Here is an 18,272-nt window from a genome sequence, read left to right on the forward strand (position 1 = left end):
GTCATTGCAAGGTAAGTGATCTTGCAATTTTTAGCATAATTGTGTATTTCTTAAAAAAAAAATTTGTTAGGTCCCCCATCTTATACACAATTCCCTAGACAATAGAATGGGAAGACAACTTTCTAATAAGTTTCTTTTGCTTTGTAACTGGGCCCCTGGAGTTGACTGGTACTAAATCATCCACAATGGCTTCTCTTGCCACACCTGCACTGTTTGTTACCTCTGGTGTCACCCAAGGATCTATCCTCATCTCATGGCTAAATATGGCACCAACTTTGCAAACAGTCTGGTTCAGCCTCAGAGTTTCCAGGAAGAGGGATGGAATCAGTGCTAGGGAGCAGAGAATAGGGTGGGGACCAAAGATAATAGCTTTGGTCTTCCTAATCTTTAATTGGAGAGGTGTGCTATCAGTTTCCACATATATGCTGACAATGTGTTTTCAGATGATGCCACTGAGAAGCCATATGTGGATATAAAATGGGAAGGCGCCAAGGATAGATCCTTGGGTGACACCAGAGGTAACAAACAGTGCAGGTGTGGCAAGAGAAGCCATTGTTGATGATTTAGTACCAGTCAACTCCAGGGGCCCAGTTACAGAGCAAAATAAACTTATTAGAAAGTTGCCTTCCCATTCTATTGTGTAGGGAACTGTGTATAAGATAGGGGACCTAACAAGATTTTTTTTTTTAAGAAATTCACAATTATGCTAAAAATTGCAAGATCACTTACCTTGCAATGACAATCAGGGTGAAGTTGCTCAAAACTAATTCAGTTTGCTTCGGTGGTACATTTATTCCAAAATACAATGCAAAGCGTCTGATTCTGTTTCACAGGATCAAGAACACAGGAACAGGAGCAGGCCATTCAGCCCCTCCAGCCATTTCCACCGGTCATGATGCCAATTCTCAGAAGAGCACTTACAATGCCAGTGATCATTTTTCTGCAGGGTAAAATTGAACTCTAATAAAAGTGCAAACAATATACATGTATTTGCACATTTGTGAGGTATGGGGCTTTAAAATGATGTCAAATCCATTATATATAGATATAATTGGGAAAAATGAAAGTTTGGTCTCAACACACCTCAAAAGGTAATAAAGACAGAAAATATTAGTACTAAAAATATGAAACGGGTCCAGCAACATCTGCGGAGACAAAAACAGAGTTAATGTTTCAAGTTGGTGACCTTTCATCAAACTATGATCTTTTGCATTAGCAGCAAGAGAATAACAATAGCAAAGAAACAACCAACAAGTCTAAAAATGCAAGTATATAGTTGAGATTAAATTTGGCACTTGCATCGACTTTTAAAAAACATCTCCCTCAGGAAACAAAGGGTAATGGTCGATGGATGCCCTTGCGAATGGAAAGTTGTCTCAAGTGGTGTTCCACAGGGCTCAGTGTTGGGACCCTTGATGTTTGTGTTATATATTAACGATTTGGACGTGAACGTGGGGGGCACGGTTGGGAAATTTGCAGATGACACAAAGATTGGCCGAGTAGTGGATAGTGTAGAGGATAGCCATAATCTCCAAAACGATATAGATGGGTTGGTGGAGTGGGCAGTAAAGTGGCAGATGGATTTTAACAAAGAGAAGTGTGAGGTCATACATTTAGGGAGGTCAAACAGTTACAGGGATTACAAAATAAATGGGAATATACTAAGAGGGGTGGATGAAGTGAGAGATCTTGGCGTACAAGTACACAGGTCCCTGAAGGCAACAGTTCAAGTAGACAAGGTTGTAAAGAAGGCATATAGAATGCTCTCCTTCATTGGCAGAGGTATAGAATATAAAAGTAAGGATCTAATATTGGAATTGTATAAAATACTGGTGAGGCCACAACTGGAGTATTGTGTGCAGTTCTGGTCACCACGTTACAGGAAGGACGTAATAGCTCTGGAGAGACCACAGAGGAGGTTTACAAGAATGTTGCCAGGGTTAGAAAAGTGTAGCTACGAGGAGAGATTGGATAGGCTGGGGTTATTTTCCTTGGAACACAGAAGGCTGAGAGGTGACTTGATTGAGGTGTACAAAATTATGAGGGGAATAGATAGAGTGGACAGAATAAAATTGATGGAGAATCCTAGAACCAGGAGACATAGATTTGAGATAAGTGGCAGAAGGTGTAGAGGGGACATGAGGAAGAACTTTTTTTATGCAGAGGGTAGTGGGTGTCTGGAATTCGCTGCCCAAGTTGGTGGTAGAGGCAGAAACTTTAAACTCCTTTAAAAAGTATCTGGATCTGCACCTAAAGTGCTGTAAACTGCAGGGCTGTGGGCTGGGTGCAGGAAGGTGGGATTAGAAAGGGCACCTGGGTGTCCTCGAGCAGGCATGGACAAGATGGGCCGAATGGCCTCCTTCTGTGCTGTAACTTTTCTATGGCTCTATGGTTCTTACTTTTCTTAAGCAATCCCTGTACCACAATCATGGAAAGTTAAGGGAGAACATTGCATTGAATGTAAGTCGATGACCAATGGTGTTTGAGGTAAATGTGAGGGGTTAGAAGTAAATGCAGCAAGACCACATTCTCCAACTTGCTCCAAAGGCCATCCATAACATGTAGTTTTCAAAGCAGCCATGATTAAGTGGATTCAAAAGCAAATCCACCCAATTATAAACTAACCTACATAAATTACCACGACGCATACATGAAGAAACTAAATTTAAATTTTTAAAAATTTTGACTGATTAAAATAGAAGTTGACCGAGCAGAGATAATGAACTGCTATAATTTTATAAAATCCGTAAAGCCTAGTGATAAGCTCTTCAATCCTGAAAGATGATCAAATCTAGTCTTCACCTGACACTCTCTCACAAACACTTCAAAGCAATGATCAATAGAAAAAGAGCAAGAACCGCACCCTGGCCAATTTTTCCCTTTCCTAACCCAGGGACACGTCTCTACTGACCCTGTACTGTTTCATTTAGATCAGCCAACCACACATCAAGGCTAGGATCTTGTGAACAGAATTGTGCAAGTCACACTGAGCAGTGTATTTATTACCTCTTACTAGCATATTGAAGGAGCAAGATTTAAAGTTTGCCACAAAAACCAAGTAAAAAAACTTTCAAGAAAGCTTTTGCCAAAAAAATTGACATCACAAAATGAATTAACATCGCAAAAAAAAACTGGATCAATTGGTTTATTTTCAAGCAGCCAATTGGGAAAATATTCTCAAGACATTGAATAGTCTTTGTTGTTGACATCTGACAAATTTTACAAATCTACTTTAAATACAGAACTAATTGTGTTTTTTTTTAAACTCCCGATAGTAAATGTGCCACATTGTGTGGTTACCTAATGTCAGCCAAAGAACCACTGAGGCACAAAATTTTAGCATCTCTGGGTAGAGATGGGATAAGAAAAGAAATTAGCCAGGGTTCCACCTCATGATTGTTATCAAGACGGATATAGAATGGTGATTGCCAAAAGAACCAGATGTGATATCAGGGAAAACTTTATGCAAGAGTGATTAGGATTTGGAATGCAATGCCATTTGGGGAGGTGGATACAGATCCATAGCAGCCTTCAAAAGGAAACTGGAAAATAGTTGGAGAAAAAAATAGTGGAGATATGAGGAAATGAACTAACTGAATCCCTCTATGAAAGTGCCAGCACAGACTTGATAGGCTGAATGGCTTCCATTACTGCTGTACCGTTCTACAATTGTATATAGATCAGTCAACACATCTTAAATTATCCACCAAGAACGACGCAACATTTCACTCGTCCATGACATTCAATTATATTTCCTAAATCATTTCATAGGTCCCCAACTTCCCATTCCAGACGGTCATTTTGCAAAAAGCTTCTTGGCAAAAGTCCTACATTTGCCTTTTTGCTATGAACCCATGTCCTGTGTTATGGTTTAAAGCTGTTTGAAGATCTATCTTTTCAAAAAAAATAAGGATCCAAAACACTCCCTCATATCTCAACAAGGGCCTATCCCATTCATCTCCTTCTGAGGCTGAAAAGCCCAAGTTTTTCTATTCTTCCTGCATAAGTTGGTCCTTCACTGACCTCATCCGAATTGTGCCACAAACCATTGTTGAAGCACAGTAAATTATTTTAAAATTAGAGAGCTGCTTGAAAGAGGGGAATATTTCAGGGTACAGGAGCAAGTAGGTGAGTAGGATTAGACCAATGGTTTATGTAACAAGAGTACCAGGACAGACCTGATTGACTAAATAGCCTATGCTATAACTTTCTAAGATTTTAAGCATGCTTCGCAGAATGGAAGTTTGCATTTCATTACACTCTTGACGATGGTTTAAGAGAATCAATAGATCAATTTCTCAGGCACTGAGGATTTGGACTTCATTTATTTTGGTAAAGGCTGGGATTACTTTTCATACCATGACTGCGACCTATAGCCTTTACCCATTTGAAAATGCTTCACTGGATTGTGTGAACAATCCTAAATTATAACCAATGGTAAAAGATTTACAAATTGGTTGTCCAGAAAGCAAATGTACTTTAGTGATCTTTGGAAACAAACTTCAATACCTTGAGATCAATCAGCTAGTGCAATCTGCTAACATTTCCCTCTTCGGCGTCTATTGTAAACAGCACAGTCCATTGCTGTGTGCTTTCAAATTCAATATCTATTTGTGTAGGTGTGCGTTTATGTCTCTGGCTTAACACATACGGTTTGGGCGTTCTCCGATTTACTTCTTCCTCTTGGAGAGTTAGAAGGTTTTGATTTCTAGAGAAATTGTGTTAGGAAATAGAGATAGTTTAAGTTATATTGGCACTTGTAGGTGTTAGGAATGAGTTTTAGCTTTAAGATTTAAGTTTGATTTTTATTTCTGTATTGTTGCATTAAGAAAGGTCAAATTGAGTTTTAGTTTCACTTTAAAAGAGTGCTTGCATTTCTAACGAGGTTTTTTATGCTAAGCTAAGTTAAACAAAGGGTAGAAGAATTGGGCAGTTGCCTAGCAACAGTGGGGCCAGAGAGGCTGGTCCCTCCCCACAGACACACACAAAAGCGAAAGACAGCAGTTTGTTTTGGAAACTGTTGGAGTTCAGCTGGTTTTGGAGTTGCTGCCAGGAGAGGCTGGAACAAAGGGGACAGATAGCCGGTCCCAAGCTAAAGAAAAACCCCAAAAATCCAGGGGAGTGAAGGGGTGAAAGTACAAAAAGACCTTCTAGTCAAAGGAAGGACAGGAACCTGGAGAAGTCCTATTAATTAAGTTAATTGTGAGGGGCAGAGAGAAAGACCCCAAACTTCAGATTTAAAGAGACAAAAGCTGCAGAAAACATTTAAAGCAAGAACAGAGGCAAGAAGGTCCAAAGAGACAACTGAAACTCTAACTCTTGGCTATGGCCATGTGAAGCAGTGCTGTACTGTTGACAGCTGAGTCAATGAAAGAGGGTGTATGGAAGACAACTTGAACGAATGTGGTGACCCTGGGAGAAGAAGAGTTCGAAACCCTGGAGGTGAACCCTTGCGGAAGGTGTCTGAGAGAAAGCGTTGATTTGGGAGAAGATTCCAAGGAGAGCTCTTGATAAGTGGAGATTGGAGAGTGGAGATTCACCCTTGTGTGCATGATAGAGTGCAGTGAGACTGGTTGGCTCAGTGTGACAAGCGTCGGTGGCGGGGGGGGGGGGGGGTAGTTGAGGAGAGATCCATAGCATAGGTTGAGGTGGCATCTGTCACTTGGTTTCTGAGTGCGGTGTGTCTGACCAAGGGCGCCTATTGGTACGTGGACTGTGTACTTTGTGGACATAAGTTACAAAAGCTATCTTAAAGCTAATGTTTTTCTTACAAATCTGTATATATCTGTAAAGGTATAGCTGTGGGTGAAGGAGCATTGTAATAAAGTTCATCTTTTCTTGTTGAATAAATGTTTTATTCTTTTGTTAAAAGTTCACCAGCTGACTCCTGTGACTCTGTTCAATAGCTACTGTGCACAGATCTAAACAAACAAATTAAATATTAGGATCTATCAAGCTGTGTTCCACTCTGGGATCAGGCTTGTCTAGGGATAACCTCAGCTGGAGATCTTAACTGATATCTGACATTTTGGTAAATTGGCCAATCTATGTAAACTTTCTTTGTTTGACATTACCAATATTTCAATTCAGAGTTTTTTTTAATAGATTATCCCATCTCTGTCAATGATCTGGAACTTTGTTCAGTTGGTGGCACTAATAGTGCAGTAAACTTGCATCGATAACTTTTTTGCACCCCCCCCCTCCCCCCACCAACCCTACCCTGATTTTAGACTGAATCATACAAATATTCTCTTCCACCATCCAAAAGACATACATTGCTACAAATATAAATACGTGACATGCAAAATTGACCAATTTCTAGCAGTATTAGTCCATATTTAAAAGCGCACACCTTTTAATTTGGAGAAAGAAAAGGCAGCTTCAAGATGTACAGAAATTTAGTTTTTGGGTATATAGAACATGACATAATCCTTAGTTCTAAAAAAAATCACGAAAAAAACATTTCACAATATTGTTCTCGATTATCTGAGCCTCACAAATGTAGCGACAGTGACTGTAAATATAGTTAAAAGGTTCACCACCCATGTATACAAAGCTCTGAACAGTAGAAATTATGCTATCAAGAATTGGCCTTTTAGAAATCTTGAGGCAACACCAAGAGCACCAACCCAACATTTTACAAGCGCACAAAGGGAGTCCAAGCTGTACAATCCTCCCCATGCAGTTAGACCCAAGTACTCTCTCGGGACCTTGAGTAGAGACATGTGCAACCTGCTTACCACAACAAGAGACTCTCTGCTTGACCCTGGACGAATGCAGTGGCTGGCAGGAAGACCATTCAAAGGTGCATTTTATTTTTTAAATACAAATATGCACAGAGAGGATGCCAAGCATAGAAGAAATCTCAAGAAATAAAAATGTCTACGTTTTCTTCACACACTTGAAAGCAGGAACAACACTCAAATGTCAAAAGTGTGACAAAAACTACAAGATAGATAAGAATCCCAAATTAAGCCACAAGAAAACCAACAATGCATTTTACTGAGTATACCATACTGCATAAACTTAAATATAATTCAAAATTTGAAGGTAACATAACTAAAGCATTCCAATGGCATAATCCCTTAATTACTGCAAACTCCTACTTTTTTAAAAAAAAATAAGCATGGATTTCGCTCCAACAAATCTGATATCTGCTAAATCAGATCTGATATCTCCTACATCAGACTTAAAATCACAGCCCAACTGGCAGAAAACCAACTCGCATTTGTGCCTCAGCTGTTATGTAACCGGAGTGACTATGACAAAATAGAACATTTTAAACGAACTGGGTCTCTTTTTTTTTAAAAAAAAAATGACGAATATTTAACGCTCCACCACCTCAATTTTTTTAAAAAAAAACACAAAAAGGTCGAACAAACAGCGGGCTCTCCCCGGTAAGACGCCGCGGTTCGAGGTTTGAAATCTACAAACGGCGACACCAATGAAAAGTTTCGTCCATCCCATTAAAAGGCTCTCGGTGGGGGTGGGATCAACAGAATCGGAGTCGCGTTGCATATCAGGAACGTGGGTCACAAAGAAAGACAGGTTTCTTAACGGGTTTCTGGTGTGTGTGTGTGTGTGTGTGTGTGTGTTGAGGGGGGGGGGGGGGGGGGGTTTAATTCGTCAAAACAGATTGCAGCATCGAATGCATCCACTGCCCAGCCTTGGGACAATGGCCAGGACCACACTCAGGGCAACTTGACGTTTCCAAAATAAAAAGACTTTTTTTTTTTTACACACACACACACATATATATATATATATATATATATAAAAAACCGGCCGCCGGCACTGAGAAGATAAACCACCGGGCGCAACGGGACCCATCTTCTCCACATGCAACGACAAACGGTGGGGTGGGGGGGGGGGGGGGGGTGGTGGTTTCCACTTCAGCTTATTTTCCACAAGTGGCTCAACCGTAAACCCACCGCCTTCCAGCCGTTGCTGCTGGGGTGAGGTGAGGTGAGGTGAGGTGAGGTGGGGGGGTGGTGGGTGAAGGGGGTGTTTGGCTACTGACCAGTTAAATTGACAGGCCGCCCCCCCCCCCACCCCCACCCCCACCCCCACCCCAAGTCAAACCCCATTCGAACCAACACACCCCGTCTCCCCTCCCCCACCACCCCCACCCCCACCCCCACCCCAACCCCAACCCCAACGTCGCCGCCCGGCCCTCGCGACCCACCAAAAGCCAGAGGCGGCCCTGATGCCCGGGCTCTCCGACCACCGACCACTCCCCCACCCCCCACCCCCCACCCCCACACACACATATTCACTAAGTCACGTACCTGAGGCGCTGCAGTCGGCGCACACTTCGTTGGGCCTCAGCTTTCGGGACATTTTTTTTTTTGGGGGGGGGGGGAAGGAAAGGGGTTTTATTTTTTTTGGGGATAATTATTATTCTCACTCCCTTCTCTGTTTATTTATATCCAGCACTTGACCCCCTTCTTTCCCCCCTTCCCACCACCCCCCCCCCCCAACACACTCACACTCACACACATACACATACACATACACATACACATACACATACACACCCACCCGACACCACCAAGTCTCTAAATCTCCCAGGGCCGGTGTGTTTAGCGCAGACGCATCCGGTTCGAGACAAGTTGCTGGAAAACCGCAGCTTTCCCCGCACCCGCCCCCATTAGCAGAGCCAGCGGGAAATGACGACACGGGCCCCGCGCGCAGCTCAACCTGCTGGTGGAATTCCCACGCGCCGTCAACCGATTGACAGCTCGGCCCCACCAATGGGCAGGCGGGCCAGCCTGCATTACGTCATTGGTCGCCAATCGGCCTCCTCCCTTCCTCCCCCAAAGTTTGGTCGACTCCGAATATAGACACCCCCACACCCCCACCCCCCCCCCCCCCCCCCCGCCCGTTCTGGGGGGCGGGGCCACGACCGCAAGGGGCGCTGGGATTTGTAGTTCTCCCGGGACAGCTGGGGCCAGCGTGATGTCATTGGGCAGACTGGAGCACATCGACTTGCATGGCAATATTTATAAATATGAGAATTATTGCCTCGGAGTTGGTTAAGAAACTGTAGCTCATTTTAAATTATAAATTGTCATCAATAATCCCAACCTCAGCGGATGAACTACAGCTCCCAAGAGGTTTTACAACCACGCACCTCCAATATTGTAGGTAATGGGGTTGACCAAAAAATTAAATGCATAATTATTGTATATTTCCCCCAATCAGTATCCAGGCTGAATGCACAAAAAATCATGGTTTATTTAAGATGGCCACCTTGTAGATTTTTCCTTATACTATTCGTAGTCTGCGCTCCATACATATTTTCAATATGTAAGTTTCCCCTACAGTAAGGTGGTAATTCCTCACCCTTCGATTCTCTCCCACTTCCTCTTTTCCAATACAGGGAAAGCAAGAATTACAGCGCTTCCTATCGTCTGATATTCAGTAGCCGAGCAATATAGGATTGGTGCCTGTTGCCAGGGGTTTGACTGTCTGCTGCAAAGGTAGTTTGTATGATATTTGGAAGAGAAGAATGATATCAGAATGATTTCTGCGAGAAGGGTGGCAGAAAAATATCCGTTGCATTATTTGGTTTGGCATAATAAATACAAGGAGCTGGAAAAGGAACTTAGCACCAAGCAGGTGGGTCATGTGTGTGTATGTGTGTGTGTGTGAGACTGGGGTGGTGCAATGCAAGTGGAATTATCTAAATGCTGTCAGATGCAGTGGCACCCGGCAAATCGCTCTTTAATTATGTATCGGAAATTAAATGCTGTCATTTAGAAGAAAGATTGGAGATTATTTATTCTTTCTACATTAAAAATACTCTTGAACTCGAATTGTGACAATGTCCGTGAGCAGGCGTTGGGTTGACGGAATTGTGCTCGTGTTGTATAATGAGTTGATTCCTTCGTTGGGTTAGGTATTGTCTCAATGTGTTTCTCCCAATAAGGAAAAAATCCCGATCGCGACGCTTCCACTATGTATTTACTTTTAGTCTGAATTCTCTTCGGCCACTTAAAAACGAAATGTGAGGTTTACTATTCTCCGCTTTACTATCTTATATGGAAATGAGGCATCCATAGTAAAACGGGAACCAAATGTGTTGTGGAAAGGAGATTACGCCAAGTGCTTTGAAATATCCCCGTAAACTCTGCTGCACATTTAACTTTCCACAATCGAAATGGTTTCAAATTTCAGGAATTCTTCAAAGGGAGGAAGTTGTTATAGTGTGGCAAATGAAAAAATAAGCATTGTTGTTTTAGCAAATTAAGCGTTCTGCGGAATTAAAAACAACAAAAAGCTTGCAACTAACTGCACCTGCATTCAAAATAAGCCACAAACTAAATGAGGCTGGTTTGTACAACAAAAGTCCATTTAAAATAATTATTCCTTGCGAAGATCCGGCATTTCAATTTATTTCTAAACTATGCAGAGACAAAAACTATTTTCCCATGGTGTTGTACCTGTTTCCTATCATAGTGATAAATATCGTTTAATTTTCTGACGTACTGTCTGATGTAGCTTTCTGGCTAGAATCAAGTCACGTTTGATGAACAACTGCAAGAAATCTTTGGGTGTCGTTTTGACACAGTTTCTCTGGTGTACAATGCCTCCGATACACACTTGATACAAGAACCAAAAAAAAGGTCTGGGGGGGTGGGGTTGGGGGCGGGGGGTGGGCGATGGAGGGCTGTAGTCTCAGTATCGGCTGTCGTTCCACAGCTGCACGGTTTAAAGAGCTCGATGCACAGTTAATCGCGCAGGCGCCACTCCGCTCCCTCCACTACTGTACTATCCAGCTGTAACATCGCTTTACTGAGCATGGTCTCTGTAACAGTCAAAGCCGATTTTGAGACGGTGTAAATTGCTTGAGATATGGCATAAATGTAACATAGGCAACAGGGAAAATTCTTCCATTAATTAGTGTCAATATCGTTTTCTTTTTAACCATCATTTCAACTGATCATTAGAAATGGCCATTTCCTACCACATTAAATAACATTTGACAGATGCTCGCAAGATAACGCCTGCAGGAATACAAACCGAATCCCGGAATTGTCCGTATCTACATAGCTCGGTCTATAAGGTGCCCCAGGGTCGATTTCGTCCAACATGGGCTAAATCGCAGCTTGTTTTTAATTGATTGGATGCAACGAGTTGATAAAACATAAGTAATTCCCACAAAATGAATGCATCTGAATGAATAGATTCTTGGGTTTGTGCAGTTACTATTTTCGAAAGAACTGTGGAGGCGACGTCTGGAATTAAAGGCTGGCAGGGATTGGGGGACACAAGCAACGGCTGGAGCCCATTATATTTTTCAAGAGAATTTTCATATTCTCATTTACAAGTTGATTTTGACAAGAACTTGCAGCACAGCGGTTCCGAATTAGGTTTAGAAACATTCCAGTTTCGTCTAGATCTCTGCAACTTCAACGACAGTTCAGATTTACAATAAGGCCGGGTCGGAATAAATGTTTACATCACAAAATACAACCTTTTCCACCCAGGATCTGTGCTAATATTAAACTTGCCTGAATTCCCAGGCCGCTGCAACCAGCGTTAGCTTCTGCCCATATTTAACTTGAGGCGCGGTAATAATTTGGTGTTAGATCCGCTACAATATGGCCCCGGGATTTCCAAGAATCAGCTTTGATCTCTTTAGAGGGAAGCACCAAAACTATCCCACCCCACAACCAGCTGAACCCCTGGGGTGTTTCCGTACATGGGATGAACTGCAAATGAATTCTTTGGATCCATTTTGTGGAAATTTGCGCCAGCGCACAAACGCCCGTTGCAGTGTGTAAATTTGAGCGAAGCAGCGTTTCACGTACCGCACCACTTCATAATTGGGTGATAATAGTTTACTGAGCTGGGCCCCCGCCACAATCCGCCACTGACAGGTGAAAATATCCAGAGAGAATAGATAAGCACAACTCTGGACCGGAAATGCAGTAAACGGAGCAAGATACATTTCTAGCATCTCTTTGTGAATGGTAGGAAAGGGCAGCCTGTGACTGTGGGTGAATGTGGCTTCACCTCGAACCCGGAAACAGAGAAACGCTCCAAACGTTCCATGTCGTCCGAGAGCATCTGAAATATTACAGTCAATTATTCGGAACTAGATCGGACGATTAACATGTCAGGAATTGGGTGCACTGAGATTCCAGCTAATCTAGTGACTGCGGAGTTTCAGATGGTGGGGGAATCCGCTACATTCATCTCGGCTGGCGATGAAAGGGCTGGATCTAAGGGATTAGACCGGGCATCGTTCTGTGTTTCTCCCTCTGCCAACAATCCTGTCGTTTCTTCCCCTTCCCACACCAGGCCGTTAGAAAAATCATTCTACTGGCCATGCACAATAGATAGCGTCTTTGGACAACTCAATCGAGCTGTGTGCAACGTCAGGTTTCATGTATAATTTCAAAATATATTCCGAATTGCCTCTAATGTAAAACATACGCAGCCGCCTGTTCCCATTACTAAGGTATTGTGTAAAGTTTGCTGTCCGTTTCAGCTTTGGCTTAGCCATAAAGTAACAGGATCCAGCAACCTGTGGTCTAAATTGCCCTCCCCCGCCCATCTAACCCATAGCTCTGAAGGAAACAAAGAATAACATATCACCCAAACAGGATAAATGAAGTGGGCATTATTCATTAGCATAGATTACATGGAGCTGACATTGATGAGGTGGGGTGGGACTTTTTCTGCCAATGCAAGTGTTGCTTGCAGGGAAGGGGAAAATGGATACCAGAGAGATTAATGCACAGCACTGTAAATCCATATCAAACTTTATATATTCTTGTGCAGTATATTCCCAAATATTTAAAGGAAATTAGGGCTTTGCTGTTTCAAGTTACAGTAAATTTGCAAATTACTTCAAGATGTAATAACATTGCTGAGAAAAGAGACATGCAGTCGAAGCTTTTCATCTTGCACTCATCAGGACAGATGCAAGAATGCCAAATTTCAAAGGGAACAACAATTAATACTGCGTGAGAAAAAGTGTGCTGATTGGTTGGCAAGTCAGCTCTGATTGGTCAAGATGTTGCCATGGTAAATGCACCAGAGAGCTATTGTTCCCCCATGCACGCTTAGTCATATTGGACTCGAAACGTTAACTCTGTTTCTCTCTCCACAGATGCTGCCAGACCTGCTGAGTATTCCCAGCACTTCCTGTTTTTATTTCTAATAGTGTATTTCTGTTGCAACAGAGCATATTGTGATTTTTATCTAATTCCCTCTTTATTAATAGGAATTAATAATGCATTAAGTAGTTCTATCATTTTAGTTATATACCCAAGATATTTTATTGGAATAATTAATTCACATTTTTACTGAAGATGCAATAAATAAGGTTGATGAGCTGTAGGTGCAGATAGCCACATGGAAATATGATGTTGTGGAAATAACGACTCACCAAAATGCAGGACTGGTCATAAATATTCCTAGATTCAGTCTTCAGGAAAGTTAGGGAAGGTAGGAAGGAGCAGGGGTGACAATATTGATTAAGGAGAATGTTATGTTACAGTAGGCAGAGGATGTCATGGAGGGGGTAAAGGACAGAATCTACTTGGTTAGAATAAAGCAACAACAGAGGTGCCATTAGATTACTAGGTATATTCTAAGTATAAACTTGTGGGAAAGATATAGAGGCAACCAAAGCCAGCGCTTCTTGGATGATGAAAGAGATAGAGAGCAAAATGAAACAGCAAAAAGGGTGTAGATCACAGGTGTCAGGTTGACAATACGAGTAATAGCTAAGTTGAATGTAGAATAAAAAAGGCACAGAGAGAGTATGAGAAAAGACAGGAAACTAACATAATCGGTATGTAAAGTCTTTTATTGGCACATAAATAGTAAAAAGGTAGTAGGAGCAAGGGTGGGACTGATTAGTAATCAAAAGGGGGATATCTGTCTGAAGGCAGAGGTCAGGGCTAAGGTACTAAATGAGTATTTAACATCTGTCTTTCCCAAGGCAAAAGATGTTATTAAAGTTGTAATGAAAAAGCAGGGAGATATAATACCTGATGGGCTAAAAATTGATCAGGAGGAGGTATTAGAAAGGCTGGCTGTATTTAAAGTTGAAAAGTCACCAGGACTGGATGGGATGCATCCAAGAACACTAGGGGAGGTAAAGGTGGAAATTGCAGAGGTGCCGGCCATAATCTTCCAATTCTCCTTAGAAGCAGCGTGGTGCCAAAGAATTGTAAATGTTACACCTTCGTTCAAAAAAGGATGTAAGGATAACCCAGCAACTACAACTCAGTCAGTTTAACTTCAATGGTGGGAAAACTTTTCAAACTGATAATCTGGGACAAAATTAACATTTACTTGGACAAGTATGGATTAATTAAGGAAAGTTGGGTGAGTGACAGGAAATAGAGTCATGGTGAACAGTTGTTTTTCAGACTGGAGAAAAGTATATAGTGGGGTTCCCCAGGCATAGGTACTAGGACCACTGCTTTTCATGATCTATATTAATGACCAAGGCTTGGGTGTACAAGGCACAATTTCAATATTTGCAGATTGGAAGTAATGTGAGCTGTGAGGAGGATGGTAATAGATTTCAAGAGGACATAGGCAAACTGGTGGAATATGGACATATGACAGATGAAATTTAAAATGCAGAGAAGTGTGGATGAGGAAAAGCAATCTGAGGTAAAGGATACAATTCTGAAGGGGGTGCAGGAATAGAGAGACATTGGGGTATTTGTACACAAATTGTTGAAGGTGGCAGGGCGGGTTGAGAAAGTGGCTAAAACACAGGATCCTAAGGCATGGAGTACAAAAGCAAGGAAATTATGTTGAATCTTTATAAAGTTCCAACTTCAACTGGAGTATTGTGTTCAATCCTGGGCACTCCACTTTAGGAATGACGTGAAGGCTTTCGAGAGGGTGCAGAAAAGATTACCAAGAATGGTTCCAGGTTTGGAGGACTTCAGTTAAGTGAACAGATTGAAGAAGCTGAGGTTGTTTTCCTAACAGAAAAGAAGGTTGAGAGGAGATTTGATAGAGATATTCAGAATCATGAGGGATCTAGGCAGAGTAGATAGAGAGAAATAATTCCCATTTACAGCAGAAGTGTCAGAACCAGAGGAAGCAGGTTTAAGCTGATTGGCAAAAGGATCAACAGTGACATAAGGAGGAGTATTTTTATGCAGCGAGTAGTTAGGAACTGGAATGCACTACTTGAGAATTTGATGGAGGCAAATTCAATTGTGGCTTTCAAAGGGAATTGAATAAGCATCGGAAGGAAAAAAAAGTGCACAGCTACACAAAAGGGCAGAGGCAGTGGGATCAGCCAAGTTGTTCTTGCAGAGAAGCCGCAAAGACATGATCGGCCAAAAGGCCTCCTTCAGTGCTATAACCATTCTACGATTCTATGATATGAAATTAGTTACTTGCTCCCATTAACCATGTACTGTGCTTACAGCATTATGGTTTGGAAGCAGAACTGTCCTTGCCCGGTATGCTTTTCCCTATAAGGGTATAAAGGTATGCTGTTTTATATTCTGCACACAATGCATTAATGAAGCAGGGAATTAAATTGTTTCTGATTTTCACCTTTACAAATGGTAATTATTCATCATCACATATCCATTGTTCATCCAGTCTTGAAGCCCAGACAATGTAACTGTGAGAGTTCTTACCTTCATGCTAAATTCATTGGATGCAAATGTAGTGATTCTGATTCATTTAAAGAATTGAAGTTCAAATATTAATCGCGTGCCATTGGGGCTTTTTTTTTACATCTAACAAGAGTGTATGCAAATGAACAAAAGTTTTAATATTCAAGATGGCCGTGAATGAACAAGCCTTGCAGCCAATGTTTATGGAGTGGTTTAATGTAATTATTTTTGAGGAAGGTTACACTTTTATTTTCTACAGGGACATTATTCTTTAAGATGGTAATAATTTTCTATTTCCATAGTCTTTTATACACATCTCTGGTTTCTTTTTGTAATGCTGAGAATTTAGTCTGCCTGAAGCAGTTGCTATGCATCATCTCCTTTCTACTTGCCATCATATATTGCAGATTGCTTCTACCAAAAGAACAGGCAACGTTGTTTGAGAGATGAAATATCTGAGTTGAACAAGTGGAAGTGGGCTTTGATTCTAGTTGGAATTGGAAATCCTGGTTTAAGATGGTGAAGTGTAGAATTTGATGTAAACAGCGGAACTTCTTTCACCCAGAATGAGCTTGTTGTCCACCATTCAAGAGCTTTTGTTATACTTGACTAGCAAACTTGCATACCCGGAAAAACGTGATAGAATAGGTAAGTGTGCAGACAGGAGTATGTTTTCAGATGTATCATGTGAAAATTTAGCCAAGTTCCATAAATAGATACATAAACATATTTATTAGATACGAGTGCTTGTGATATTGTTTTAATTTCAAAACATCAATATTGTGTTCGGTTGGTAATTTAGTTTCAAAAAACGAAATGGGTGAAAATAGAAGTTTTCTACAGTTCTTTAAACCATTCTAAACTCTGGAATTTAGCTAGATAAAATATTCCGTTACCTAAAGCCTATATTATGTTCATTATATTTAGATTCCAATCGGCAAGGTAGTACAAGATGAAATCTATTAAACTCCCCTTACTAGTAACACCAACTTTGATTTTCAAATAGAAAAGACTATTACTTGTATTCTTGTTCTTTAAAAGTATCATTAAATATTATGGAGTTAGATCATATTAATTTTTGAATATTAAACTTTATAGTATATTTGTTATAAATTGAGTTGTAAATATAATAGTTTTAGCTAAAAGAAATTCTTAATTGGTGAGTAACATCTATGTATCTAAAGTATGTGCGCAGTATAGTGCGCAAGACAAAATTTAATCCAGTAACCAGATTATTGCAAACAAGGAAATCATAAATTCACAGGTCACATTACTCTGTTAGCTGCAATTATATGTTCTGGCTCAGTTGAAACAATGCTGCCACACAAGACCTGTTATGAATCTGTACAGAGAACATGGTTCCACAAAAACTCAAAATTGTAATACCTTATCTAAAAGATGACAATTAGTGTTTTTGTTTGCAGAATAACTAATTCAAGATAATTTATAAAATATGAACATTACATTGCTCTTTAATAGAAATTAATTATATGTAAGTGGTATACTCCTATATAGTTCTGTCTTTCATACATAGTGTCACAAACAGTCCCTCTCTCAAGCTTTTTCACAGTAACTGCTATTCAGGTAATTCTACTCTGAGTACAACCTAATCACTTCACTGCTGCAGTCCTGTTATAATACAAGATCCAGAGCTGTTTTTTGTAACACAGACACTGGTTTTCACTATTAGTTCAGCATGTAAATACATTTTATGGTGAAGTACAGAGCCTTTCAGATGAGCAAGGCCCCATTTCAATTCATACCTTTTGCTTTGTGAGTTGATGTTAGTGGAAAAGATGCAATAGGTAACATGACTGGACTCTGAACTAAAGAGGCAAGAACAATAAAGGTTTCTGCTTCTGATTGTTTATCTACTGGTCCCTGTTGTGGGTGGGAATTGGACATACACTTGAAAAGAAATAATTTACAGGGCAATAAGGAAAAAGCAGAGCAGTGGGACTACTTGGATAGCTCTTTCAAAGAGCCAGTTCAGACCTGATGGGCTGAATGGTTTCCTTCTGTGTTGTATGGTTCTATGTTTGAAGAAGAAACTCAATGGGTTTGGGCTTGACTGAAATACCTCCCACAGTTGAACTATCTGCCAGCATTTAATGTTTAGTCTCATGCATGAAGAATGGTTGTGTAGATGAGTTACTGGAGGTCTGCCATCGACCATCAATCTATGCTGTATGAATCATTACCTTCAGAAGAAGAGAGGAGAGTGAACTTTTTATCTTGCTTACAATAAATTGCTGAGTGAATTAACAACAATTAAAACACAGCAAATTCTCTTCAAAATGAATAAATTACATACTTGTTAAATGTTTTGCTGGCAAATGTTTTACTACTATTTGGAAAGTCATTTTCAAAACATTTGCTTGTACAATGCCCAAATCCAAGGTCAGGCCGATGTCTCTCCTTTCAGATGAACATGTCTTAAAACCTACATCACGTCGTTAGCACAATGTATCATTATAATAACGTTGACATCACACATCATTCATTCACCATAAAATGATTCAAACAACTAAAGACAATGGAACAGTTAGTTCTATATATAACAATTTGCCTGCCATTATTTATTTATTTAAAGGCTCACACAGGGATTGGAAACCAGTTGCTGGACAGGTTGAAGGACAAGGATAGGTGACTGGGATG

General features: G+C 40.8%; 2 protein-coding genes across 6 annotated transcripts in view; one reads left to right on the forward strand and one right to left on the reverse strand.

Moving 5' to 3' along the window:
* Positions 1–8,446, reverse strand: part of git1 (G protein-coupled receptor kinase interacting ArfGAP 1) — a 204,758-nt gene extending 196,312 nt beyond the window's left edge. The window contains exon 1 of one of the 4 annotated variants that reach the window (XM_041197198.1): positions 8,289–8,446. In XM_041197198.1, coding sequence (XP_041053132.1) covers positions 8,289–8,340 — 52 coding nt within the window. In that variant the 5' untranslated portion in view covers positions 8,341–8,446. The remainder of the gene's footprint in view (positions 1–8,288) is intronic. The other 3 variants (XM_041197196.1, XM_041197197.1, XM_041197199.1) reach the window with 3 other exon arrangements.
* Positions 8,447–9,424: 978 nt separating this feature from the next.
* The window catches only part of ankrd13b (ankyrin repeat domain 13B), a 344,010-nt gene continuing 335,162 nt past the window's right edge, over positions 9,425–18,272 (forward strand). For both annotated transcript variants that reach the window (XM_041198330.1, XM_041198331.1), the window contains exon 1: positions 9,425–9,621. In XM_041198330.1, the coding sequence (XP_041054264.1) occupies positions 9,523–9,621 (99 nt within the window). In that variant the 5' untranslated portion in view covers positions 9,425–9,522. The remainder of the gene's footprint in view (positions 9,622–18,272) is intronic.

Source organism: Carcharodon carcharias, chromosome 10, assembly GCF_017639515.1.
Source record: "Carcharodon carcharias isolate sCarCar2 chromosome 10, sCarCar2.pri, whole genome shotgun sequence".
In the NCBI taxonomy this organism is placed as follows: domain Eukaryota; kingdom Metazoa; phylum Chordata; class Chondrichthyes; order Lamniformes; family Lamnidae; genus Carcharodon; species Carcharodon carcharias.